Here is a 26,756-nt window from a genome sequence, read left to right on the forward strand (position 1 = left end):
AACTCCTGACTTGATGAACTAGGCATCTCCTAATTTGACGAGCTAGACTTGTCTTTCATGGGAAAGATGTCCTCAAAGAAAGTCGCATCATTCGACTCCATAATTGTACCAACATGCATGTCGGATACCTCAGATTTTACTATCAAAAATCTGTAGCCAATGCTATGAAATGCATGCATATCCCAGAAGAACACAATCCACGGTTTTTGGTCCAAGCTTGCGCTTCTTGGGTATCGGCACATTTACCTTCGCCATACAGCCTCAAGTTCGTAGGTAAGAGAGTTTCAACCTTTTCCTTTCTCATTCCTCAAAAGGGGTAATGGTTTTGTTCTTTGTGGGGACACGGTTTAGGACATGACATGCAGTCAATATCGCCTCCCCCCACCATGTCTTGGATAGACCCGATGTATCTAACATAGCGTTAAACAAATCATTTAGAGTACGTTTCTTTCTTTCGGCCATCCCATTTGACTGAGGTGAGTAGGGAGGCGTCCTCTCATGGATAATACCATGTTCCGCACAAAAAGAATCAAACTCGTTGGAAAAATACTCTCCGCCATGATCAGACCTTAGCCGCTTGATCTTTCGATCAAGTTGGTTTTCTGCTTCAGCTTTAAAGATTTTGAAGTGATTAAGAGCTTCATCTTTAGATTGGAGGTACACATAACAATATCGAGTAGAGTCATCAATTAAAGTCATGAAGTATCTTTTCCCTCCTTTTGTCAATTCACCATTCATTTCACAAAGATCTGAATGTATAAGCTCCAGCGGTGCCAAGTCTCTGGCATCTGCAGTCTTGTGAGACCTACGTGGTTGCTTAGCTTGCACACATACTTGACACTTGGATTTCTTGACAATAGCAAATTTCGGAATTATATTCATATTCGCTAGCCACGTCATGCACCCACAATTGATATGACAAAGTCGTGAATGCCAAATATTAGACTCACTATCATTGCAAACATGATGAATAATTTGAGTACATAATTCTAACAAAGATAAGCGGAACAAACCTCCGCACACATAACCCTTTCCAACAAATTGTCCACACTTGGAAATTACAACTTTATTGGACTCAAAAACCAACTTAAAACCATCTCGACATAAAAGTGATCCGCTAACGAGATTCTTATTAATGGAGGGAACGTGCTGTACATTCTTCAGCTGGATGGTCTTTCCCGAAGTAAACTTTAAATCCACTGTACCAACACCATGAACAGAAACACGTGAGCCGTGTCCCATTAGCACGGAGGAAGTCCTTGCGACCTGATAAGAGAAAACATAGAAACATCATAACATACATGTGTATTGGTTCCGGTGTCTATCCACCAATCAAGATAATTACATACTGAAAGAACAGTAGGAGAAATACCGTACCCAACGTCCTTCATCTCAGTATCAACGCCAATAACAACATTTGAGGACTTGCCGCTGTTCCCACGCCGATCATGGCATTCTGGGCAATCAGGAGCCCAATGTCCAGGAGCGCCACAAACATGGCAGTTCCCTTTCTTCTTATAAGGAGTCTTCCTCTTGAAGTTGGTTGAGTTGGAGGTTTTGTTCTTCTCGTCAAACTTACCTTTTCCATTGTTCTTATTCTTAGACTTGTGAGATTGGAAGTTTTTCTTCTGTACCACATTGGCACTAGAACCTCCCTCAAAACTACGAGCGCGTGTGTCCTTTGCTCTCGCCTTCTCTTCCACATGAAGCGAGCTAATGAGATCCGAAACGGAAAACTCTTGTCTCTTATGTTTCAGAGAAGTAGCAAAGTTCCTCCACGAAGGAGGAAGCTTGGCAATAATGCCACCGGCCACAAATTTTTCCGGTAAGGTGATGACCCACAAGTATAGGGGATCGCAACAGTCTTCGAGGGAAGTATTACCCAATTTATTGATTCGACACAAGGGGAGACAAAGAATACTTGTAAGCCTTAACAGCGGAGTTATCAATTCAGCTGCACCTGGAAACAGACTTGCTCGCAAGAGTTTATCAAGTAGTAACAATTTTATAGCAAGTAGGAATAGTAAAATAACAAGCAGCAGTGAAATAAAGACAAGCAGTAGTGATTATAGTAAACAAGCAGGATTAAAATACCGTAGGCACAGTGGACGGATTAACGGGCGTTGCATGGATGAGAGAAACTCATATAACAATCAAAGCAGGGGCATTTGCGAGATAATAATAAAACGGTATCCAAGTACTAATCAATCAATAGGCATGTGTTCCATATTTAGTCGTACGTGCTCGCAATGAGAAACTTGCACAACATCTTTTGTCCTACCAGCACGGTGGCAGCCGGGCCTCTAGGGAAACTACTCGGATATTAAGGTACTCCTTTTAATAGAGTACCGGAGCAAAGCATTAACACTCCGTGAACACATGTGATCCTCACATCACTACAATCCCCTCCGGTTGTCCCGATTTCGTCACTTCGGGGCCATTGGTTCCGGACAGCGACATGTGTATACAACTTGCGGGTAAGATCATAAACAACGAATATCTTCATGAATCAATAACATGTTCAGATCTGAGATCATGGCACTCGGGCCCTAGTGACAAGCATTAAGCATAACAAGTTGCAACAATATCATAAAAGTGACATCTACGGATACTAGGCACTATGCCCTAACAATCTTATGACTATTACATGACCAATCTCATCCAATCCCTACCATCCCCTTCAGCCTACAGCGGGGGAATTACTCACACATGGATGGGGGAAACATGGCTGGTCGATGGAGAGGCGTTGGCGGTGATGGCGGTGAAGATCTCCTCCAATTCCCCGTCCCGGCGGAGTGCCAGAACGGAGACTTCTGGCTCCCGAGACGGAGTTTCGCGATGTGGCGGCTCTCTGGAGGGTTTCTGGCGACTTCGACTTCTCCTCGTGCGTTTTTAGGTCGAGGCCGATAAGTAGTCCGAAGGAGGGCGTCGGAGGCCGACCGAGGGGCCACACCATAGGGCCGCGCGGGCCCCCTAGGCCGCGCCGCCTTATGGTGTGGGGCCCTCGGGCCTCCACCTTACTTGTCCTTCTCGGCTCCGTCGCATTCCGGGAAAATAGGGCCTTCTGCATAAATTCCGAGGATTTTCCCGAAAGTTGGATTTCTGCACAAAAACGAGACATCAGAGCAATTCTGCTGAAAACAGCGTTAGTCCGTGTTAGTTGTATCCAAAATACACAAATTAGAGGCAAAACAATAGCAAAAGTGTTTGGGAAAGTAGATACGTTTTGGACGTATCATAAGGTACACTTAAACTGCTCGAGTTCTTTGGCAAGGGAATGAATCTCATGAGCCTGCTCAACCACGGAGCGCTCATCAGTCATCTTGTAGTCATAGTATTGTTCCATGACATACAATTCAGTGCCAGCGTTCGATACCTCAAATTTGGCCTCGAGCGCATCCCACGCATCTTTACCATGGTCGAAAGCTATGTACGGGTCAACAATGTTGTTCCCAAGAATGCTGAACAAGGCCGCCCTAAACATGGCGTCGACCTTTTCAAACTTTTCCTGCTCCTCTGCAGAAAGAGACCCCTCAGGTCTAGAATCTGTGGCGCTAAAACAGCCTAGGTTTGTAAACCATAGAAATGCCTTTGTGAGCCACCTCTTGTAATGCATACCATCAAAGAGGGGAGGTCGAGTAGCGGCAGCAACGCTGCTTGAATTGATTTGCCTATAATCAGGTTTTTGGATTGTTGAATATATAAGCAAATATCCATATGAAATAATCCGTACAAGTAATTGATAAGTCATGACTATGAAAACAACAAATAACTAATCGTGTAGACTACTACGATAGATGAACAGATCACATCTAAACAAGACAAACCAATCGCATCTACCACAGAAACTAGAAGAAGAAACTCTACGCCGAAGCGCTCCCCACAAACCTGATTGCCCCTCACCCGTATAGGTTCACGAGAGGCAGGGTTCCGGAGGCCTACTGTCCCGGCAGTCGGTGCACGCCGACGGACGGGATGAGGAAGACGAAGACGGCGGCGCAATGAACTGGAAACTAGTAGTTGCGTATGTGTCTAGTTTAGGCTAGGGTTTTCGTCCGCGCTTATACAGTGCGGTTCGGGAAGGTCGTGGGGCTCGGCGACATTCCCGCAACCCGCGGCGCGCCGTGACGAGGTGAGGCGAGGCGGGCGGCGGAGGATGAGGAGGAGTGCGCGATGGCTCTCTCTCTTCTCACTCACTTACTAGGACTAGAACAGCCCACCTTATATACCACTCCAACTCTCTTCCAACTAGCAATGTGGGACTAAACTTTAGCCCCAACTTGTGCTGCCAGTGATTTTTAAAATGGACCATGTGAGTTTCAGAATTTGATAATGGGCCATGGACCAAAGGCCAAATGCCCAAAATTCCAGCAACAACATGTGGGAGAAATTTGCCACAAGCCGCCACAAACCGACCTTGATAATCACAGATGACAGCACATGTACCATCAGAGAGCGAATCAACATGAAATGAAGCATTAACATTCAATTTTACTTGTCAGGGTTCAGCCGTTTTCAATTTACTGCCCCCGCGTTTGCACTTGGTGTGGCCACCAAAGCTGAATTAGCCACAATAGAAAGGATGAACATTTTGCATTGAAATAAGGGGGGACAGTTTCATTGTTCGTGTGCCTCCGCCTTATCCACCATAAGTACCATGTTGTCACTGCTATCAACTCCAATTCAAGGGTCGGGTGCGCCCAATATTATCAAAGCCTTGTACTATGCTATCATCAGAACGAAGAAGCAATTCAAGCATTGAAGATCCCGACCTATCCGTCTGGGTAGCATGAGTAATTTGCTCTTCGAGTCCAAGTGTTGGCCACATATCTATCGCGGTCGGACACTGGAAAGGAGGTGCTTAATATTTGCAGTCCTAAAGAGCAGATCGGGCATTCACCACATTCCAATGTGTCGATTAACCAGAATGCACTTTAAGGGAAGAATTCCGGGTAAAGCTCGCCATAGAAAAATCTTCGCTTTACTTGCATTTTTAGATGCCATATGGACTTCCATTCGTAATTGATTTGTGCCAAGGCTTGGTTTGTAAGACATCTAAAATTTCTTCTTATAATTAGTAGAAAATCTCGTTTGCTCCGGTACCCCTCAACCCTCCAAAATGAAACACGTCAAATGCTTAGGTCCCTGCTCAATAAAAAATGGTAAATCCTTCGTTTGAAAAAAAACGAGGTAGGTAGCAGAATTCAAACCAACTTAACTTATTCTCTCCATTTCACCAAGCAGCAAACGAATAACGAATTCATGCAGTATACAAATAGAGTGGATACATGTAAACGATCCATGTGAACAAATCAATGTAGCAATATATATGCAGGCCTCCCAGAATAATCGTCGACGCGACGACATTCTGGAACGCCCTCACACACCGGAACGTGCACGCACAACAATATATCCGCGCGCACGTCGATCGGGTACACAGAAGTGTCTAGTAGGGCTTCATGCCGGCGTAGTTACCGGGCGGGTTATACACGCAGACCGCGAACGTGCCGCGGCCGCCGGCGCAGGTGGCCATGGCGCAGCCGACCTTGGTGGTGCCCCGCCACACGATCTGCGTGTAGTGCCCGCACGCCCCCCGAGGGCCGCGGCATGAGTTGGACTGGACGCTGTACATGGCGCGCTCCTTCACCACCCACGCCGCAACCACCGCCTCCGGCGTCCACCCGCCGCCGCCGCCCACGCCGCTGCCGCGGAACAGGTTCTCCCCGAACGGGCCGTGCGAGTGCACGAGGGCGCAGCCGGCGCGCGCACGCTCCAGAGCGTACCTGCGCGCATGCCGCTCCAGCCCGGCGTCCCACGCTAGCGGCCGCACGCCGACGGCTCGGCGCGCCGCGTTGTGCGACGCGAGGAAGCGGGACGCCTGGCTGCCCCGCCTATAGCCCCAGGCGTCGGCTCCGTCGATGGCGAGGAGAACAGCGACGACGACGAAAAGGATCACCGCCCCGGCGGGGACGCGGCGGCGAGGAGGCATTTCGATCGACGGCGAACTTTCTGTATAGTGCGGCAGAGGCAGGTGTTTGTAGTTGACCTAAGTGCCGGTGCTGCCCCTGCCGTGATGTTTGTTTTGCCGCGTATGTCGTATTTATACCAACCTGGCGTAGTGGCGTGGTGGAATTTTATGCTGGGCAGGGTGTGGGAACGAAGGAGTGGCGTCCATGTTGCTTCACAACTCGAGATGGCATGGAATCGAACAAGATAAAAGTCCACGCTTCATAGCTGTATGTGCTATAAGTCTCAATTTTCGCCTATGTTTGTTGCGTGATTTGGGGCGCAAAATACTCTACGACATTCCGTAAAGATGGGATTGATCAATCGAAGAGACTGAATGAAATCAGAGGGATAGCAGAAATATTGCTGTCTCCAACAGCAGGAAGATTGACCAGGTGCCTAAGGAAGAAGATCGTGGAGGCAGGTTTATTCGGGAGCTCAGCAGGAAGGGTTTCAACATGGGCTTCATCTGGCCTAGCCCATTAACATGTACAGCCTTTTCATCAATCTTGAAATTCATACTCCCTTATGCACAAGCTTTCCAAGAATTTCGTTTCACCAAGAATTAGTACAAACATATGAAAATTATTTGAGAATCAATTTATTTCAATGGAAAGTATTGTGTACAAAAGAACCGATATATTACCGGCAAGCGCTTCATAAAGGGAAACATATGGAGTATTTATTTATTCAGTAAATTGCACATACACATAACCCTTGGGGTCGGAGTACTCTATGTAAACCTTCTAACAAAACACCAATTACTGAACCAGGTCATAACACATACACCAAATATACACAGGTTAGGCCATTAATGTTGAATATAGCACGGGCCCATATATGAGTTCTTTTGGTCAAAATATGCCAAATAATTACGAGTCTTAGAAACACTTAAAACAATTCATGAGAATGAAACATGATGTGGTAAGTAATAAACTGAATTTTTTAGACCAATGTGAGCAATGAATCTTATGTATTGTTTTTCTAAATATATTAGTATTTATTTTGGTAAATCAAATTCTTAAAATAAAAAGCTTTATGAGGAAGGGCCAAGAGAGTAAACTAGGAAAATTTAATCACATTCTAAGCAAACCAATCATAAGAAAGAAATAGGCGAATAGAGTATGTGTTACAACTACCCTCAATAGTAGCTACAGTAGTTGCTACTTTTGTTACAATGCCTTAAAAGCTTTGAATATGTGTCCATCTAATTTCGTAATCACATATTTACCCAAAAAATAAGAATAAAATAAAAATGAGAAGAGAGTGAAATATAAAAAGGGAAATAAAAATTTGTAAAAAATTAATTTGAAACAAATGAAAATTCTGAAGATAAATAAGGAAAATAATTAGGAAATTAGATTAAAAAAAGAGGGCAACGAAAAGGAAACGTGCCCTTTTGTTAGGCAGACACACTGCATGACAATACGTGGGCGTCACACAATGAGCATCAAATAGGGATTCATGGTTTATTCTACTCTAGGTTTTAGTTTTTCTCCTTTTCATGGCTAACATGGGTTACTAGAAATCGAGCATACAATTGATGCAATGGCAAAATAGGTATGTATATGGGTAAGAAAAGGAATAGCTCCATGGATAGGCAAGCCGAATTCAGATCGTCTAACCCCCATCTAACCGTTCATACAAACTAGCAGTTATCTTAAATCTTTTAAAATCTAAGTTATCAGAATAATACTGGATCTAGTTACTCTTACATGTGTTTATGTAAAATTTAGTTACTATCTTCCATAACCAAGAGTATGAAGCTATAATATATAATACCAGTTAGTTATATATATATAATATCTTGTATGCATTATGAATAATTTTCTTGAACACACTCATTTATATATATATGTAGAAAAATAAGGTACTTAAAAATATTTTGATATCTATGTGTTGAGTTGAAGCTTTTTCACATAGTTTACGATAAAGTAGTATATGAACTATCCTATGGTAGTATATGAGACGTGGGAGTAACTACACCCAATAGTATGATGTATATTCTATATATATTAGGAAACAACACAAATTTCTTCATATACTCCCTCCATGCATAATATCGTGTGCATAATGATTTCAAATTTATGCAGTCATCAATCTCTGGTATGGAGTATAATAGTGCCCAATGCTGGTGTGGTGCATGGATGTACGAGCGAGAAATAGTACCCAAAGGACATAGCTATAAATAGTTTTATTGAGGGACTAGATGTTTAGTTAGAATATCTAATGTGTCATTTGCACATAGTGGTCGCAACCGTTATACTATGTGGTCGTAACCACTAGGTTGGACTCACCTCTTGAACAACACATATCTTTCTAATCATTTGCGATATGATCTTGGCATTGTTACGCTTCATCACGGTCTCATCGTTAGTGAAATCGAAGACAAATTATATTTGGTTACATGATGGTTTTAGTCGAATTAGAAGATGGAATAGAAGGTATAGGTATATTAGTTTATCATGGGTTTGGATAGCGAGAGGTATCAAAGATGCGCACAACATTATGTGGGTGGCAAGTGTTTTTAAAACCATATCAATGTTCTTTATATATACGTTAAAAATACATTAGACTAAGTAAAGAAAACAATTCAATCATACCCATCATAACCTGGACTACTAGCTTATTTATGTATGGCATACAAGCCTCCAAACTTTTGTTAGTTATGTTGAGTTGTGTATGCTCGATCTCTCGATCAAATTGTTTCGAATGCATGCAGATTATTCTATTTATGAAGTACCTTGATCTCTTGTTTAACATGTTATACATCATCCCAATGTTCATTCTTAACTCGTTCTTCTTATAAGTTTTGACTATCACTTATTTGAGTTGGGATATGTAGATAGTTTGTCTTAAACAATTAAAATTAAATACTTATGAAGTAATAATTTTGGATATTTTTTTTAAACATTGATGGAGCCACATGTTTGTGCATTGACTTGTTACGTATAACTTGATAGTATAAATGATTTGGCTAAGAATACCGAAGCAAGAGAGTCAAAATAAATTGGTATCCAAATTATCCTCAACAATGTATTATTATTTAATCACTAACTAGGTATTTTATATTACAAAGCTAAAATTTTAGTGCTATGTTAACAATGATAAAAATTGCATCGTTACGCCCATGAGTGATAAACTTTCCATAACGAGTGGGATAAATGATCTTAATATTTTAACTTTGTTCTCTTACTTAGCATTAATGATCAACATTATAAGTGTGAACATCATCCATCCTACCTAGTTTATCTGTATTGATGGACAATATCCCAATTTGTAATGTTGGATAGCCGTTGAAAAATTTCCATGTCATGACGTTATATTATTTTAAACATCCAAATTATAATTTATCCCGCAAATTCTTCTATCGTGTTCTACAGAAAGTAACACCAATAAAAGTTAATTTAATCTACATGGAGTATATGCAAGCATGAAACAACATCCGTAGCATGTTTGTTGTCTTTAGCTTAGGCTACATAAAAATAAAATACATCGTACTTCTATCATAATGGTGCATGATACTATCATATATGTTTACACAAATTTCATATACTATCATGTAACTGTACATATACTCCCCGAATAGAAGAATATGAAAATAACTAGGCCCGTGGGCTTGGCACAGGTTTGAAGAACGAGACTATGTTAGCAGTGGGGGAACTAATCCTTTCCGTGTAACTAGAAGCAAATGCATGCAAGCATTACATTACATTATATTAATAAGTTTTTTTAATTTCAGTTTTTTATTTATACTACCATGTACCCAATTGGGGACATGTTTTCACTATTGGTTTGATCATGACGAGATATTAGAAGTTAGCTCGCATGTTGGTAGTTTTATATCAATATTTGTCATATTATAACATTATTTTACTAACTTATCCACAAGCACTAGCCACTAATTTGTAGCTATATTACTGAACAACATTGTCCTTCGCCTAAGACTTGAATGGTTGTTTTAGGTATAATATCGTATCTTACTTGTTGATAAAATTTGAATACTAACTTTGTCTCTATGCATGTCAACATATATAAATCTTACCTGGTAACATTGCAATATTACCATGTTGCTATTTTCAGTTACTATGGTAATGATTATACCATAAGCGTGGCAACTGATGGCGATAAAAATGTTTCATCTACGCAAAACAACATGAAATCTTGTTCTGAAGCACTCACAAGACGAACTCAACTATGAAGACATATCACTAACCTGATTAATAAATTTTGATGAATAATTCAGATTTTTGGATTTCAAAAATTAATGAGGAGCAAATTTTCTCTACGACTGAACCTATCTAAAGGTATAATAGAGGCAACCTTATGGGGGCACTCTGGTAAATTAGATTTAACGGGCCGTTTGATCTTGCCTCAACTAAATCTTGTCCGTTAATACATTTTTACCACGATGATATAAAATGCGAGTCCACCGTGAAAACCTAGCTACCTCCCAACACTCCCAATCCCCGCCGCCTCTCCACTCCCCAATCCCTACCCAGCCGCTTCATCTTCTCCCCCTGCCTTCTCTCTCTCTTTCTTGGCGGCTACCCGGCGGAAGCAGCAGGCCGCCGCTGTACCGCGCGAGGTGGCTACGCCGCCACCATCCTCCACTCCTGCAGCTCCCTCATCCTCCACCCCTGCAAATCCCAGATGCCAACCTTTGTCCGTGGATCAAGGCCTCGCTGCCGCGTCGGCGAGGACGAACGTCTTCATAGCCTTTGATGGGAGGAATTGGAAGACGTCGCTCGCGCCATGGCCATCTCCGGGAAGACGGGCAGGTGGCCGATGCGTAGCCTGCGTTCCGTCTCTCCCTCATGCACTTAGGTACTCCCTATTTCCGCCACCTTCCTCATCCCCACCTCTTCTCCTCCCATGTGCACTACCTCATCTTTGCCCGTGCAGGAAGGAGACACAGTTGTGGGGCTCATCCAATGAGCGTTGCTTGGATCTGATTCGCTGGGAGGATGGCCAGCAGCACAACTACCAGGCTTCCTCCTTCCCATCTTCCCTAGCCACCGGAGGATGCCATGGATCAGTAAAGAGCACTTTGGTGCAGGTGAGCTTCGTTTACATTTGTTCTCTTCTCTCTATTTCTTATTTCTAGACATTTGCTTGCATATCGGCCAACATGTTTTGTTTATTGAAAATTCCAGTGACTGTTTTGGGCTATGAGATGTGATAACTCCAAGTCTTTGCACTTTTGTTTTATTGTAGTGTTATGAGAAGAGCAGACCAGTGAGGATGCAGATATATGGTGCGAGTTTTAACATACATCTCAATTTTGTAAGTGAAAGCTTTGATATGACCAAGACTGGACTTGTCCAATATGAACCTTGGATTGTTGTTGCTCAAGATCAACTTGGCTTTCATATGTCAGGTTTGCATCTTCTCTGTCTTTTGATGCATTACAGGCTGTTAAAAATATTCTGTATTTATTGTGTGTATGGATGCTGCTGTGAGTTGTACCTTAATTTCTATATGATATTGTTGCTAAATTTTGCAGAGAAGAGTGAACTCTATCCTAAAGTTGCATTATATATTTACAATAGAGATTCATCTTTAAGGTTTATCTTTCCAATATTGTGCATAGTTTCCTTTGTATTAAAATCCTGAGAGGAACAGAGCTTGCATTTTGTCTTTCTACTCGGTGTCTTCCAATTCTTGGTAGACTATTCTGACTGAACATTAATAGTACCGCATTTGTTCGTCGAATTTTCTGGTTAATAATTTTGGTGCTCTGAGCCGAGAAGAGATTATGCAGCCTGAAGGCATTATTGTCATGTACTCCTTTTTTCTCTCCGTAGTTCCAACTCTTCCATCGAGTGGATCACATGTATACATTCTCCTATTTCTGTATAGTTTTGCTCTGGTTTCTTTTTCGTTGCTTAAAATTAAATTCTGAACCAACTTATAGCTCAAGTTCATACTATCTTTCTGAATTCATTTATAAGGTTTACATTGTGTTCTGTATTTACAGATTTTCTGAATAAACGAGCAAGGTAACCAAGCCGAGAGAGATATGTTGATTTTGACTTGCGGGAGTGTGTCTCAGATGGCCTATGATGCCCGCATTATAGGGATTTTCGGATTTCCGCTTCATATGTTATTCAAAAGTCGAACTGAGTGAAGTGTACCATTGCACTTGTGTGTATGTGTTTACCAATGCTGAAGTGGGTAAATGAATTTTAATTGGCATACAAATTTCAGTTAAATGTCCTCATGTTATGCTCAGTAATTTACAGGGACAAAATAGAAGATTTATTGAAGAGATAATCAAAGTGATTGAGCTGAGGAGATTCCCGCTGATTTGGACTTGCAGGAGTGTGCCTCAGATGGGTTGACTATGCAACGTTATATGGATACCGAGACCTCTCCTCTGCTAGATGTGATAAATTGGGAACATCTATGTTCCAATGAATATGGTGGTTCAGTTTTTAGCCTTATTGATCTTTCACTAGCCTTGGGTAGAAGAATTTGGTTTCTAGCGGTCTAGCCTCATCTGAATTTAAGAATATGTATCAATTCAAAAGTATATAATCTATCATACTGCTTGCTGAAACATGTTATTGTCAGTATTTACAAATAGCTTTACTAATATAATGGATCTTATTTTTCTTTTCTACAATGGAAAGCATAACTTCGGCATGTTTCGCTTCTTTTCTCAAGTTTCCATTACTTAGATGTTTCTCTTCAGGAGAGTCTTGTGCCTTGTTAGGGTGGCAAGTTGTGGTTTCGAGGCAGTAGAGTACCCAACAAGGCCTACTATGTGTACTACCATGAGAGCTCTCCTAAGCCTAATGGTGCAACAATTGAGATTTCATCCCATTTTTTCTTGGTTTTGTCTCTGTCTGGATTTTACCACAATTATTTCCTCTTGTTTAGTTCTTCCGTTAGATTTCTTTTGTTTTACTATGTTTCCATTCACTGATTTATTTTCCTTTTCGTCCTTTTCTCCGTGCTTTTGCAATTTCTACTTTATCACACGTTCCAAAATTTGCTTCTTTATCCTTATGCTTGACATGGTTTGCTCTGTTCCATTTTTTTTTGCAGGTTGTCGTCTTGCTGGAGAATGTTGCCCGAGAGCTTACCGGGTGGCATCTCTAAGTTTTGCTGGATTTAGGATCCTGCCTTATTGTCGGTATCTTGTGCCTTGTCCGGGTGGCAAGGAGTACCCAACAAGGCCAACTATGTCTACTACCATGCATCAGTGAGAGCTCTCCTAGGCCTAATGGTGCAACAATTGAGATTTCATCCCATTTTTTTTTGGTTTTGTCTCTGTCTAGGTTTTACAAAAATTATTTCCTCTTGTTTAGTTCTTCCGTTAGATTTCTTTTGTTTTTACTGTGCTTCCATTCACTGATTTATTTTCCTCTTCGTCCTTTTCTCCGTTCTTTTGCAATTTCTACTTTATCACACGTTCCAAAATTTGCTTCTTTTGCCTTATGCTTGACATGGTTTGCTCTGTTCCATTTTTTTGCAGGTTGTCGTCTTGCTGGAGAATGTTGCCCGAGAGCTTAGCGGCTGACATCTCTAAGTTTTGCTGGATTTTGGATCCTGCCTTATTGTCGGTATGTACTATGTTGTAGGCCTTGATGTAGGTTTATAGTAAATTCGGAGCCACGCCTCACTCTTATTCTCATGTGAAATATATCTTATGTTGGTATTATTTCCAATCTTTCTGTTATAACTTGTCCACTTCCTATCCCTTCCATACATATATCATAGTCCTCTGTTGTGTTTGATTTTTTTCAAAACCAATCTGTACTTGTTTTGTGTATGGCCATGAAAATGCAGCTATTTAGATACTGACCCAAGTGGAGGTTTATTCAAAATAGTGTGCATGCATACATCATACATGGATTGTATTCTTTTTTTGCTGGGGCACTTGCTCTTCTGCACATATGTTGGTGGTTAATTCAAGCTATCGATTAGCTCACATATAGTCTTTGTTCTCTACTTAACTAACTAATCAATTTGTTACAAAAAAAACTGATTCATTCATACATTATTATTTACTCTCACTCTATTTCCTATGTTGAAAGCTATTGAAACATATCCCGTCATTATATATTGATTTGTTGTGAGCCACTCCCTTTCCAATGTCTGGTTTTTACTCTTAATGCTTGACAAATCTATATATGCTAAGTTCCTCTCTTACATATCAAGTAAATTTGGTCCAGAGATTTAACTATTGTTTCGGGGACAAATTTCTTGGGAATGCAGCGGCGATGCCTTATATCCATGTCCCTAATGGAATGTACGCCTTTTCCTTCATGCTACAATCCTCAAAGAATACATGAAGATGGTTAGTGACCTGGTCTTGAATATATAACATCACCACTTGTGCATCATGTGAGATATAGAAAAGCCCCGAAAAATCCAGCCATTCTTTGACTTCTGCAGACCATCTCCTGCTACAACCATTTTACTTTATGCAACTTAGTGCCCATTCTTGTGGAAGCACAAGATCGTGTGTGAGTATATAGTTTGGTACATTTGCATGTATTGTGTTCAGTCAGGTTATCCTAGCGTAGCCAGTTAAGAACTATTGGGCCTTCTAGTTGGATTTAATTAGAACTAGCTGGATTATGCTTTATGACAGGAAAAGATGGCAACATATAGCCTCCATTTTAAAAATCAGGAGGAAGATGAAGTGGGCTGGTACTGGCTAGTGGTATCCTCTTGCCTTCCGTTCCCTAAATATCAGACCAAATATCAAGTTTTTTAGCACCTTATCTACAATTCGACCCGAGATCTATAGAAGGAAGGTATGTCTTACTCTTTGATGCTGGTAGAATTGGTGAAGATTGGTTACTAATACACATAAGTTTATTTTTCCAGTAACCACTACTTCTACCTCCTGATTAGATACCTAGATAAGCACAAAACTGAACATTTATGTATGCGATCATCTAATCTGGTCGCTAACATGGTTTGTGTGTTGCTCTCTCTTATCTGCATATTATCTTCGTGCTGGAGCTTGCCGCGTCGAGGGGTTGCGGCTCGGATAAGTTTAACCCCTCTGAATATAACTCGGTGACTATGTTTCTGCTTGCATAGCCTTTTTTCTGTGGTTACCTTGGCTTCTTTGTCTGTTGTCAGTCTGATTAGTACAAGGGTGTTGTTTGCTGTGTAGTAAGGTACTGAGGTGCTGTTTGTTTTACAGTACAAACGATAACTTGGTTGCTTAAAATGCATATGTTGTTTGTTGTTTATCTTCCTTGCTTGATAATCTGAAGTTGACTGCAAAATGGGGCAGTCCACGGCTTCTCCTTAATTTGCACATCCTGGGGAAAAAACTGGAGCTGTAGCCCCTTTTAGCACCAATACAATGTGATCTAGCAAAGTCTTTCAGCTTTTGTCTTTCTTGCCGTGGTTTGCAGCGACTTCAATTTTGGTTGCTCTGCTTTGTCGCTGCATAGACAATAAACATTTACTAGCTCTTTTTATTATTAGAGCATAGGGTATAAAATTCAAGAACTAGAACCTCTAAATTCGGTTTTGTCACGATTTTTTATCATTAGTCAAGCTCTTATATTAACTAATAGCAAACAAGCTAGCTCGCAGTTTAAACCACTCGAACTGGAATTTTCTTTATGCAACAATTTTGTGTGGCCTCTGTTTTTGGTAACCTTAAGCATACAAGTACAAACACATCCACTGCAGTTTGAAATGTCATCATAAACCGAGGATGTGTCTGGGTAGCTTGGTTCTGTTAACAAGTGGTTAGATACTTAAGATCTTCGTAAGGTAATAGGGATATGGGTTACAGTAGATGAATAAATGTTCAATCTGTGTATATGTGTATACTGCAGCATCACTTCCTTAATATGCCAATAGAACCAGGTTCGGGCTCTTGCTCATGCAGCTAGAAATACACAGCATATTTATCTTTATATTCAGTAAAGCTTATTTCCGGATTTGAACTTGTTGCAGGCTTATTTTTTAGCAAGAAACTATCATTCTTTATCCTCCACGAGAACATTATCTGCTAGCACATGCTCATGTTTGCTGTTTTACCAAGTGACATGCATGAGCATCTCCGAAAATGCAGTAAATGCATATCCTGAAAGTTAGAACTGCTCTAGCAGTGCTCTGCATGTTTTCATTTTATTGTGTGTTTGTCTGAATACGGAGATAATGTAATCATGCCATTGTTAGGACAGTGAGTATTCTTTTTTTCGGTTGAGCAACTGCACTTGAGGACCCAGAAATAGTTTTCACTCGGCAATAAATTTTTAGAGAAGGCCTAGCATGTACTTCCTTCGGTTCCTACATCACTGTTGTCGGGCCCTCCTACACATGTTAAATACCTGAACTAACTTAGGACTGAAAGAGTTCAGATGAGCTCATCTTAAGAAATTAAGATTACTAATTTACTGTAATGACTACTTTGGTTCAGATTACACCAGCAACAGAAGAATAGAGCAAGTTTATAGAAACAACCTGAACAATGGTTTATAGGAAAGAAGTTGAGAATTGATAACATCACTAAAGAAAAAGGCACAACCCATCTAACAATAAAATAGTGAAAACATTGGATAGTTGCCATCATTTAAATGCATGGCACCGTCTGCATGGCTTTTTAATATTTAGCCTTTGGAGGGAACTTTACCTCGAATGTATTTTTCGACAGCCCAAAGGGGACGCGTTAACAGTCAACGCCACTAATCAATTTTAGAATCAAAAACATGATATTTGAGTATTGCTGCTTCCAAGTGATCGCTAATTTTTAGAATAGAGTAATTTTGTTATGGCTATCTTTTCAGTTGGAACCACTACTCCCTTGATTTTTGTTCTATTTACCACCCTTTCCTTTGTATTATGGGTCTCCTCATTATAGAAGTAATTTTGTTATGCGCTTGTAGAAACCTCAGGCTGATGGACCGCCCAAGAAGAAGGCAGTACTCTGATGGTCGTCCAACAGATTATGAGGTGTGATCATCGGTATCTAAACTGAAACCGCTTCTTCTGGTGTTTCATTGTAGGTTATCATGTCATTTATGGATTATGTTTGGTCCTAGGCTATGTGTGGTAAGTACTGGACACCTCCGCTGAAAAATCGAGTGGGAACCTTGTAACCGTGTGTGTATGTACTTATTGTTATTTCAGAACCATATGATCTATGTAACTGTATTGGTCATCCGATATTTACTCTATGTCTGCTTCCAGCTGGTTTTTGTACTTGTGTTCAAAACATTCGCAGTGTTCAGGTCACTATTTAATGCCTTCTCTGCTAAGCAAAACTACTTTTGCTTAACTACAATTTTATAAGTTGAATGGAATGATAAGGACTCATGGTTTCTTGGAAAATCCATTTGGATATGTTGGATTTGTGTGGTATATACAAATACATGAAGCAAGACGAGGCTTAGATGAAGATGAACAATCAAGCATGCTTAAAGCCGATCAATTAACTCAGACTACTTTTTTCAGTCTCTCAACCTGAAGCATACGGTGTTGTTAAACTTAAACTAAATTTTCGTACTACTCATATGCCATCTTAGATGTATTCACCAGGTAACATAAATCCAAAGTGCAGTTACATGTACGTTTCCATCCTCATTGACATTGAGGACATCATCACTAATTTTAATCAAGGTACTATGGATTTTATTGTCTTTATACACAAAATCTGCGGTCTACGGGGTCGTGTGCCAAGGCGCACATTTTGATCTAGTTCTACATAGTAATAACACCCCATTCAGAGGCACCTCATGATAAGGTACTTACGGAATGGTACTTTGCTTTTTCTGGTTTCAAGAGTGAATTACATGTTTTATCCCTTAGATGTACAATGGTGACCACATTTACCACATTCGGTGAAATCCTTTGAATCACCGCATTCAACTAAACTTGTTCCTAGTTTTGCCCAGTTTATGCATTTTCCTCGTTATAGCAGGCCATACCCAATCATCATGATGGCAGACGACGCTGAATCGACACATAGGCCGAAGATGCAGTCCTGGTGATACTATCTTTGGGAAAAAGGAGGATATTTAAACATATATACGTTGTCCTTTTAAGGAAGATCACACTGGTGCCGCCATCCACACGATCTTATGCTCGTGGCTTTGGATATGTGTTTAGTACTGTTGGATATAGTGCCATAGAGGCAAATAATAAATAGAGTTTGTTATTATATATCAGTAGTTCATAATAGTTTCGTGCCATGCTATAACAATATCAAGTGGAAATATTGATACACATGCGTTATTGTAAACAAACCAGGGTCCCTAGTGAGCACGCATGTGCACAACTAGTTCATTGTGGTCAATTGGTTGGTCGAGTTTTCCCGATCATGGCCACATAGTCATTGACAATGAGATTATATTATTTGGAGAAATGATATGATGGACATTCCCACATATAAGTATTGTAATGAGATCAAAATTACATCGAGTTCAACGTTACGATATTTATGAAGGCGTAGTAACCTAATCGTTAGACCGTGAGACAATATCTAATCACCATCTCCAGGGGTTGCTTTCGCGGTATCAACCGCCACACCGTTTCAAGGATGGTCATAAAGGTGCAGTTAGGTATTTCAATGGGATGGTAGAGGCGTATGTGTCAAGAGTGTGATTTTTTCATCTGCGTGACGGAAGATACTCTAGGCCCACTTGGTGAGATTACATCTGAGTTGCAACACATGACTAGGTCATGAGGATGGAATCGAACGAAACGAGTTGAATAGTCTTGTTGGTAACGAGATCGAACTAGGTATCGTGATACCGATGATCAGGTCTCGGAAGAGTGATGGTATCGAAGTAACAAAGGGAATGGGATACACCGTAATGGTTCAAATGACGATCACATCTTCATAGAATGCATAAGGGTCACTATTGTTCCCCTGGTGATCATTGATCGGAGAGTTGTCTCGATCATATCCGTGTCATTCTTAAACTGTAGGGAAACACACTCAAGGCTTCAACAAAAATTAAGATTTTTTTTTGAAGAGCTACAAAACTTAAGATTGTTTTTGATTCAAAGGAAACATCGGAGTTGAGAGATATATGCGGAATCCAGTTTCGAAAGGTGTTTGGAATAGTTCGGGAGATGTCTCGGACTAATTGAAAATTAAGAATGGCCGAAGAGGAATCGGAATAGTTCTGGGGTCGAAAGAATAGTTCAGAGACTCATGAATATGTTTATTATTTAATTATATAATTAAATAATTAAAAAAAATAAAAAAATAGGGAAACCCCGTAATTAGGGCCACCATTGGGCAGCCCTAAAAGGGGGCCCGGCCGCGCCACCAAAGGAAGGGTGGGGCGCCGACCTAGGTGGGGCCGCGCATCCAAACCCTAACCCCAGGGGCCAGCGGCGGCACAAGGAGGGGGGCGGCTGCTGCCCTTGGTGCCCCCCTCTCCTCCCCCTTACCCCTATATAAAGAGCCCCCAAGGGGCCCTCTCCACACAATCCCTCCTTGTGGGAAAAAGGATAGCCCCCTTGGGAGCCTATCTTCCTCTCTCTCTCTCTCTCCACTTGTGGTTCCTCGAAGAGCTGTGCACGGAGGGAGTACTCCACCCGGTATGCGGGAGCGCTGTCGGGATCCGGATCAAGAAGATCTACTTCCGCAACTTCGCTGGATCGGAGCCGGGAGAGTCGTTGAGCACCGTATGTGTGCGAAACTAAGAGTTGCTACACTTGCGGTACTTAGCGTCGGGAGAGGACTTCTTCACGACCCCTAGGTCGACGTCGCCTGTTCGACTACATCAACCATGTTCTGGCGGAACGTTAACCGCTATCGATCTACGAGGGTACGTTCTCCGATATCTTCTACGTTACAACATTACTCCTAGATAGATCTGGACAATCGGGTTTCGTTAGTTAGAGTTTTTTTATTTTCTACTACGAATCTCCAACAAGTACATAATGCACCCATGCATGCAGTGGAAAAAGGTTGCTTTATGTCACATTCAACATATATGTATGTTTCAAGAAGTGTTTGGTGTTGTGGATTTTCTTGCATATATGCATATTTGTATTTCTTGGAAGATTTGACCACCTTATACTAAATTGGGGGATTTTTTCATAACTCCAATTTCCCGGCAATGCAACAAGTTGTTGCAGACCAACACGAGATCATGCCTCGATGGCGCGCAACCACAATCATTTTGACATGAATCCATGTATCCCGTGCGCGTAGGGATGGCAATGGGTACCCATAACCCGCATACCTCCCGGATAAAAACCCAATAAGAGTACGGGTATGAGATAAAATATTACCCATGGGTTTGTAAATGGGAAAAATATCATACCCATCGGATAGAGCGGGTACGGGTATGGGATGGTAGAACCCATACCCACATACCCATTTACCCATCTAAATTTAACTAGTGGGTCATTGTAATATTCTAAACCTACTTAATTCCCTCCTAATCACGCCTTCATGTTGCTAGGTTGAACCTCACGCTTTCCAGTCTCACTATCTTCGGTAGGTTAGTGAGGCTTAGACCCATATTAAGGATCGGTTCACCTCATGACATATTTTTTTTGATCAATTAGATGTGTTGTAAGCACGGGTATTTTTTACCCGCGGGTACCCATTTACCCTGTCGGGTGACGGGTATGGGAAAAACTTCTACCCATTGACGGGTATGGGTATGGGTGACGGGTAAGATTTAAGGCGAAGGGTACGGGTATGGGATGGCTCTACCCGTCCCCGTACCCTGCGGGTGCCATCCCTACCCGTGTAAATATCCTCTGATGCCCGCAAGAAGTGTCTAGGAGAAGTACATCTCAGAGTTGTTCACCGAGTGAATACTTCACGCCACCCTGACAAGCGGGAGCTACCAAAATATTTAGAATGCTTGAAAGGGGTAAACATAGATACATATTTTCTTAAGTGGTGCAACTTTGATGAAATTTTCGTAAAATGGGGTAACTAATGTCACAAATGTAAAAATAGCCGGTAAAAAGCGGAAATTTTATTTGATTCCTGAGTGCATATGCTCCCACCACCTAAAAAACATATTTTTAATTCTCAAAAAATTTCAACAACAAATTGCACATGTACGTCTCGACAAACTATGTATGCTTGTAAAGTTTCGCGAAAAACCGATATGTTTTGGAGTCTATTTAAAAAGACAAAAACATGTCTCACAAAAAGCCTTATTTTTATCACCAATTTTTTTCTTGTTGACACGACCAAACGACAAGTCGATATCATGGAAAGACTTTTGCTGCATGTAGCATGTGAAGATGTACACATGAATTTTTCTTTTGAATATTTTTAACATTTCAATATGTATCAAAGATGTATTTCAAAATAAAATGATCATATGCACCAAGAGCGAATACATCACTTCCGTAAAAAAAAGGAATTCACAATTTTCATATACTCCCTCCGATCAATATTAGTTGTCACTAATATTAATGTATCTAGAAATATTTTAGTTCTAGGTATTCATACTAGTGGCAAATAATATGAATCGGAGGATGTACCGTTGAGTTTCTACTAAAAAAAGTGTGCATATGAAAAAAAAAACTGCACTTATAACTGTATCTAACATATTTTACCTAGGAAATTTTATATACCCATAGTAACAATAACAAACTAATAATGAATCTTTCTCAAAAAAAAACAAACTAATAATGAATCAATCAATGTTGTACGAATCAGAGGATCTCATAATCCACGTACACAACAAATTATCATGCAAATCCTGTATCCGGCCGAATCGTCGACAGGACAACAGCGGAACAGCCTCCCCTCGCGCCCAAACATAGTTGCCGTACGTGTGACGTGTCGACTAGTAGGGCTTCATGCCGACGTAGTTGCCTGGCGGGTTGTACGCGCACACCGCGATCGTGCCTTTCCCGCCGGCGCACGGCGCCATGGCGCACCCGACCTTGGTGGTGCCGCGCCACACGACCTGGGTGTAGTGCCCGCACGCCCCCCGGGCGCCGCTGCAGGTGTTGGAGCCGTAGTCGTACATGGCCCGCTCCTTCGCCACCCACGCCGCCACCACCGTCTCCGGCGTCCACCGGCCGCTGCCGCTGCCGTAGAAGAGGTTCTCCCCGAACGGCCCGTGCGAGTGGACGAGCGCGCAGCCGGTGCGCGCACGCAGCAGCGCGTACACGCGCGCGTTCCGCTCCAGCGCTGCGCTCCACGCCAGCGGCGGCGCGCCGACCGCGCGGCGGGCCGCGTTGTGCGGGGCCAGGAAGCGGGACGCCTGGCTGCTCTGCCTATAGCCCCGGGCCCGGGCGTCGGCTCCGTCCGCACAGAGGAGTAGCGCGACGGCGGCGACGAGGAGGGTGGCGACCCCGACGGGGACGCGACGGTGAGGATGCGGCATTTCGGTGGCAAGCTTGACCAGGTGCAGTTGACCTGCGTACGCGTTGTTCGTGTGATGGATGTACTGGTGTCCTGCAGGTATATATATACGAGCTTGGCCTTGGCGTGGGAGAGTTTCTACGCTGGGCAGCTGTTGGAGCACAGGGGTGGTGCCCATGTTGGATGTCAATGGAATCGAGGAAGATAAGGTCCACGCCAGCTTGCTTAGCTAGCTATACGCGTTAATCAATCTGCTCCTATATGTTTGTTGCGTGATCTGGGGTGCAAGAATAGACATTATGTGGGGATGTGCGGATCCAGTGATCCTCTGTCTGCCAATCCATGACGAGAACGAACGAACTGACGAGGACAGAGAAAATGGAGGGAGAACAATTTTTTTTTTGATGGGAGAACAAAAATTATTGCCGTCTCCAACCGCATGCAGGAAGCGAACCGGAAGTTCGTGGAGCATTACCTTTTTTTTTTGAGCTTACGGCCCTTCTTTATTGTTGAATAATATTCAGAGGTATAAGAATAGGATCTAGGGAATTTCCAAACCAGACATGACGTCCGGTTTGTAAACTAAGTGCACTCTTAGCTAAACTATGAGCCTCTACATTTAGAGATCTCTTTTCATGGATAACTTCAGAAGCTTCAAAATGATTATGGCGCTCTGCTATCTCCATCAAAATTGTGGCATATGACGCCTTGCTTCCTTCATTGATCTCCCGTGCAACAACGAGATAGTCACTGGCTAGACATAATTTCCTGACGTTAAGGTCGGCTGCTAGAGACAGCCCCTCAGCGCACGCGCACGCCTCTAGAGTTGCTGAGTCCTGAATGCCTTCAATAATTCTTGCCGACGAACCCAGGAGTACACCATGTTCATCTCGGCACACAGCGCATTTTCATTTGTTCTGCGACAGCCCGCCCGGTGATCTTTTTTTTTTTTTTGCTTTTGTGTTCATGGGCCTCCTATGTGCACGCCCCATTGTTTCGGCTGAGAAAAACAGGAAGAAAAAGAAAGAACGAGCGTTACCAATCCAGGATACCAAACAGCAGCCCATTAACGTTTTTTTTAAATTTTTGTTTGATCATCATGGAGGGAGAGTTTTTTGTAAGGGGACCAAGGAGGGTACAACCATGGTTGCGGTGCAAGCGGCAACCGGTGCACCCAACTTCAAAACACGTGTTAGAAATTAATACAAATGCTGAAACTAATTTCGCATGGCGATAGAACAAATATTTGTACCATCTCACAAATTTGAAGTTCAAATTCGAAACTAGGCTGTGCATTGACCTCATTAATGTTGTAAGACCTGTTTTTTTTCAAGTTGTGGCAAAAAAAATATGAATTTGGAAATTTGAGACATCATAACTGTGTATTATACGTATGTGCTAATTTATTTGCAGTCATGTGTTTTTTATGTGTGATGCACATGCACCAGTTGCACCACAAGTTTGGGTGCACCGGATAACTCTCTCGTATATTGGATACCATATTAACGACTTTTTCATTTTCCATTTCGGCTTTTATTTATTTCCCTTCTTGTTTTATTATTATTTATTAGATTTTAATTTTATTAGACCTATATAATTTAGTTTGGTATAAAAATTAGAATTTATATATGGAAGCTTATTTTTATTGTATACAACTTCTCATGAGTTAGGTGGACATAGTTGTTAAGTAGTGAAGACATTTTATGGAACACATTAATTTCCATACATATCCATATAAAATATCTAGAAGTTTCATGGAAATTTTACTAATTAGAAAGACTTATACATGAACATTTTTCATATATTGAAAGTGCATGGAGACCCCATGTGTGATTTTGGAAATTAGTGGCAATCCTTATGGACTGATAGTGGCATTGAGTTATATTTGTAGGATTTATCCATAGGCCATACTTGAACCATTTGTTGGCGTTAAGGCTGAAATAAGAAGATAATGAAGAAGATCAATCGATGGCTAAGATGTTGAAGGGGTTATCCGAAGAATGGTCATGTGTGATTTGAGCCTATTGGAAGCATGCATTGGATAATAAGAAGATTGTGTGAGCATCACGGTTAACTTCAAGACATTATCATTATGAGAAAACAAGAAATGATTCAAGATTGGTCAAGTCGAAGTGCAAATTCAAGATGAGCAATCTAGAAAATATCATATGCTTGAAGCTTGTTGTACATTTGGTGATCTTGGATATGCGAAGATATTCCTAAAGAGAGACTCTCCCATAGTGGAGTATGCGGAGCAATTTGCAAGACTTCACCATTCAAGAACAATCAAAAGGTCTTCGGTCTTGAGCGGATCAAGATAACTATCATCTTGCTTAAGTGGAGTGTGCAAGAAATTATTTTATATTTGTTATGTTTTCTCTTTTACCGGTTTCTTGTTGTTTGTTGGGATATCGGGTTTTAGGATCGGTAGTCGTACTATCAAGAGGAGATCCCCATTGAGTAACTGGATCGTATCGTTCAGAGAGAGCTCAAACATTTTCATACTTGGAATCATATTTATTGGTTGCTATTTGTATCTTATCCATGTTAGGATTTAGAGATTGTGTTTATTTTCATGACAAACTCTATTTCATTAATAACTATTATGTATGCAAAACTTGTTGTGTTTTCGATGCTGGAGGTTTGACCGATTTTTGTGTAGAGAGGTTCCACACCTCTATATTACTTGAAAAATATCCTTTCTACACTATCATTATCTTTCGAACAAAATAAGTTTCATATTAATCGAGTCTCCTAGCTTGAGTTCCCGTTTTCAGTTTTAGAGGTTTTACGGGTTTATCTTTATAGTTTGGTCAAACATTTCACCTTGTGGTCTTATGCTCCATGGATATACTATGATGTTCATATGTATGATGTTATAGAGCCCATCATTGTGATGCCAACGAGCCCAAGATCATCAAATTAAGAGTCTGGCTAAGAGCATCTCTAGCAGAGCCCGTAAAAACGCGAACTGGAAATTCGGAGTTCAGTTCACCGAACTCGTATTTTTACGGGCTCTGCTAGAGATGCTCTAAGAAAATAGCGATGTTTTAGGTTTATGGTGTCTGCCTAGACAGGCTGGTCCAACCTAGGCAGTGAGCCTAAGCCGTCGGACTGGTCTAACGCTGGTCTAGGCTAGGTCCAGCTGGGCTTTTTTTTTTTGGTAAAAACTTCGGGCCGTGAGTGTTCCAATCGGGTCGGACCAAATAGTCTTGATCTAGACCAAGGAAGGAAGCCCATCCATCCCTGCAGGTTTTCTCCCATAACAGTTATATTTTTGGGGGGGGGGGGGGGCTATTTAAGGGGTCTTCTTCCCCAACGGATCCCAAGTTCTTAAGAGCATTTTTCTCATCCATTTTTCACCCTCTTGAGCAGTGAAGGTGCCACACCATCAAGGTTGTGATGTCATTTTGAAGTTGTGGTTTCAAATACATGTGTTTCTAATGAGTTTATATTATTATTTTTGCATTACTATACTTGTATACGAAGGATTTGCGAAAAACATATGTGGTCAATTGACCATACGGCTCTCTATGTGGCTTCACCACTACTCTTAATCTTCCCCTTTCTACATTCTCTCCATGATTCGTGCACCCACTTGAGGAAAAGAGAGAGGAGACCTGCATCTCCACCAATCAATACCTCCTCTTTGTGAGGGGATCCCACTAGATCTAGATCTTGGATAAATTTGGTGTTCTACTCATTTGTTCTTCCTCTCTTATTCTCCATAGATTTTTTTTAGCTTTGATTGAATTTGGTAGTGAATGTATTGCATTTATTGCATCTATTTGAGTTCTCCCTTAAGACTCGGTGAAGTGAAAGTTCGCGAGCTATTACTCTCAGATGCTTGTGCCCAAAGATTCTTCCTCTTGGGTTCTCGGAACACTAGGCGTCTTTGTGGCTTTGTGACCTTGGTGATGATTACTTGGGAGTCTCGAATTGAGTTGTGGAGATTACCCCAAGCTTGATGCATTTTATTACGGATTACATCGGAGCCTCGAATTGCGTTGTGAAGATTACCCCAAGCTTGGGGCATTTTATTGTGGGTTACATGGGAGCCTCCAACTGAGTTGTGTATATTTCCCCAAGATCTTATGTGTTCGGTGACCGCTCTCAAGTGTCGCATAGTGGATGGAAGTTTTCCCTTTTGGTGGGAAGGTTCAAGGAGAATATGGCGCTTGGGGAGCATTGTGCCTCCGCACCATTCCAAAGGAGAGTAGTACCCTCACGGCTATGAACTTTGGGACACATCGTCGTCTCTGCTTGCCTCGGTTATATCTTGATAGCCTTTATGCTTGAAGTTATATATATCTTTCTATCACATAGTTACTTGTGTTCCTTAGAATAAATAAAAAAGTCATACTTTTCCATCTAGAAAGCTTTCAAGATCATAAAGTTGATCTTCACATAGGTGAACCCTAGTATATCGGTTTCGTGCTTGATAAATCATACACTAGTTTTATTC

At 41.5% G+C, this 26,756-nt stretch overlaps 1 protein-coding gene across 1 annotated transcript; it reads right to left on the reverse strand.

The window, feature by feature from the left end:
- Positions 1 to 5,446: 5,446 nt before the first annotated feature.
- LOC124690816 (pathogenesis-related protein PR-1-like) lies at positions 5,447 to 5,989 on the reverse strand. Its single transcript, XM_047224148.1, has one exon. The coding sequence runs from the start codon at positions 5,987 to 5,989 to the stop codon at positions 5,447 to 5,449; it is 543 nt and encodes a 180-aa protein (XP_047080104.1).
- Positions 5,990 to 26,756: the final 20,767 nt, after the last annotated feature.

The sequence above is a fragment of the Lolium rigidum genome, chromosome 2, assembly GCF_022539505.1.
Source record: "Lolium rigidum isolate FL_2022 chromosome 2, APGP_CSIRO_Lrig_0.1, whole genome shotgun sequence".
Taxonomy (NCBI): domain Eukaryota; kingdom Viridiplantae; phylum Streptophyta; class Magnoliopsida; order Poales; family Poaceae; genus Lolium; species Lolium rigidum.